This window comes from Homarus americanus, unplaced genomic scaffold, assembly GCF_018991925.1.
Source record: "Homarus americanus isolate GMGI-L3 unplaced genomic scaffold, GMGI_Hamer_2.0 scaffold42830, whole genome shotgun sequence".
NCBI lineage: Eukaryota > Metazoa > Arthropoda > Malacostraca > Decapoda > Nephropidae > Homarus > Homarus americanus.
In genome coordinates this window covers 3,520-5,587 of record NW_024742834.1, presented here as the reverse complement: position 1 = coordinate 5,587, position 2,068 = coordinate 3,520, and the positions used below count along the sequence as shown (strand labels likewise).

The 2,068-nt window shown below is 51.3% G+C and overlaps 1 protein-coding gene across 1 annotated transcript; it reads left to right on the top strand.

Moving 5' to 3' along the window:
- The first annotated feature begins 341 nt into the window (after positions 1–341).
- LOC121877056 (histone H2B) lies at positions 342–713 on the top strand. Its single transcript, XM_042382662.1, has one exon. The coding sequence runs from the start codon at positions 342–344 to the stop codon at positions 711–713; it is 372 nt and encodes a 123-aa protein (XP_042238596.1).
- Positions 714–2,068: the final 1,355 nt, after the last annotated feature.

Genomic DNA, 2,068 nt, shown 5'->3' with positions numbered 1-2,068 from the left:
GTTGCCTTTACGCAAGAGACGGTGGATCCTACCCACGGGGAACTGGAGTCCGGCCCTGCTAGAACGGGACTTTGACTTGCCCTTCACTTTGCCTCCCTTGCCGCGTCCTGACATGTTGCTGCTGCTGCTTTTCGTGATAGGAGTTAAATTTCCGCCCGCCACCTTGGTCTTTTATACCAAGCTCAGGATCAGGCCAGGTGGCCGTCTCGCGGACCCAACCAATGTAAGAGAGCCGTAGCTGCAGCCAGTCTGATCCTGAGCGGCCCGCTCGGTATATAAGGAAAAGTTAGTCGGGCCAGTTTTCAATTCTCTCGCTCCGCGCCACGAGTAACTGTGCCGCCATGCCTCCCAAAACTTCCGGAAAGGCTGCCAAGAAGGCTGGAAAGGCCCAGAAGGCCATTGCCAAGGGTGACAAGAAGAAGAAGCGCAGGAGGAAGGAAAGCTACAGCATCTACATCTACAAGGTACTGAAGCAAGTGCACCCCGACACAGGAGTCTCCTCCAAAGCTATGTCCATCATGAACTCTTTCGTGAACGACATCTTCGAGCGCATCGCTGCCGAGGCTTCCCGCCTGGCGCACTACAACAAACGCTCCACCATTACAAGTCGGGAAATCCAGACAGCTGTCCGACTCTTGCTGCCCGGTGAACTGGCCAAGCATGCCGTGTCTGAGGGCACCAAGGCTGTCACCAAGTACACCTCTTCCAAGTAAGAGGTTACTTGTGCACAACAAACACGCCATCCCACTACTACAACTTAATCGGCTCCATCGGAGCCACAGTTACATGTTAAAGAGACAGTTACCGACAGTGATATATTGAGAGGGAAATAAAAAAAATAAAATTATAATAATCTGCATTCTCTATTGGCGTAGAAACAGGACTAAATCGAAACATAATAAATAAATAAATAAATTCTGCGTGGAGTACTTTTACACCCACTGCAAAGTGACATACATGGAGTGTGTTTGGGCTTCATTTCTTGTTTGCAGCATGCCTATTTCATGTAAAAAAAAATTTTATTTTATTTTATTGTATGTTCTTTTATTTTATTTATTTCTTTACTTACTTATTCTTTATATATTTATTTGTTACTAGCTCTTGTTTGTTGCACCCACCCACCTCCCGAATTGATGACCTACTATACAATCGTACCTCCACGAATGTTACCAACTTACCGTTAGGCGATTTGGGTAACCGAAATTAACGCTCTCCGACCACCAACCATTTCGATTGTCATGAAAATTATCTTCAGAACAGTTCTTTGGCCCTGAGAAGGGCCGAGTTATAGATGTCTGGTAGGTTTTGTTGTGCTTTTTGTTTTTCCCCAAGGAAGAGGACTTAAGCACGCTCTCCGCGGATGCGCCGGGCCAGCTGGATGTCCTTGGGCATGATGGTAACGCGCTTGGCGTGAATGGCACACAGGTTGGTGTCCTCGAAAAGACCCACCAGGTAAGCCTCAGAGGCTTCCTGCAGAGCCATGACGGCAGACGACTGGAAGCGCAGGTCAGTCTTGAAATCCTGGGCGATCTCACGCACCAGGCGCTGGAAGGGCAGCTTCCTGATGAGTAGCTCTGTGCTCTTCTGGTAACGACGGATCTCACGAAGGGCGACGGTTCCGGGCCTGTAACGATGGGGCTTCTTGACACCACCGGTGGCTGGGGCGGACTTGCGAGCTGCCTTGGTGGCAAGCTGCTTCCGTGGAGCCTTGCCTCCAGTGGACTTGCGGGCAGTCTGTTTAGTACGGGCCATCTCGACGACGAAATAGTCAATACGGGCGGCCCGGCAGGCGGGCGGGCTTATATACAGACATTCTCCACCTCAGTGGCCACCTCATTGGCCACGAGTGCCGCATGCGTCATCCGCAAGCTACGCCCCACCTCCAAGAGGGAGGGACGGCCTTGGATGAACGATACTACCGCTGCGTCCACAGCACGCCACCTACTCCCACCAAACCGTGGGCGAAGCCATCACACTCTCTCTCCCTCACCATGAACGGATACGAGTTTGTTAACGTGGCGCGGATACGTCCGGACACGCCGACCTGCCCCAAGAAACTAAACCTCCT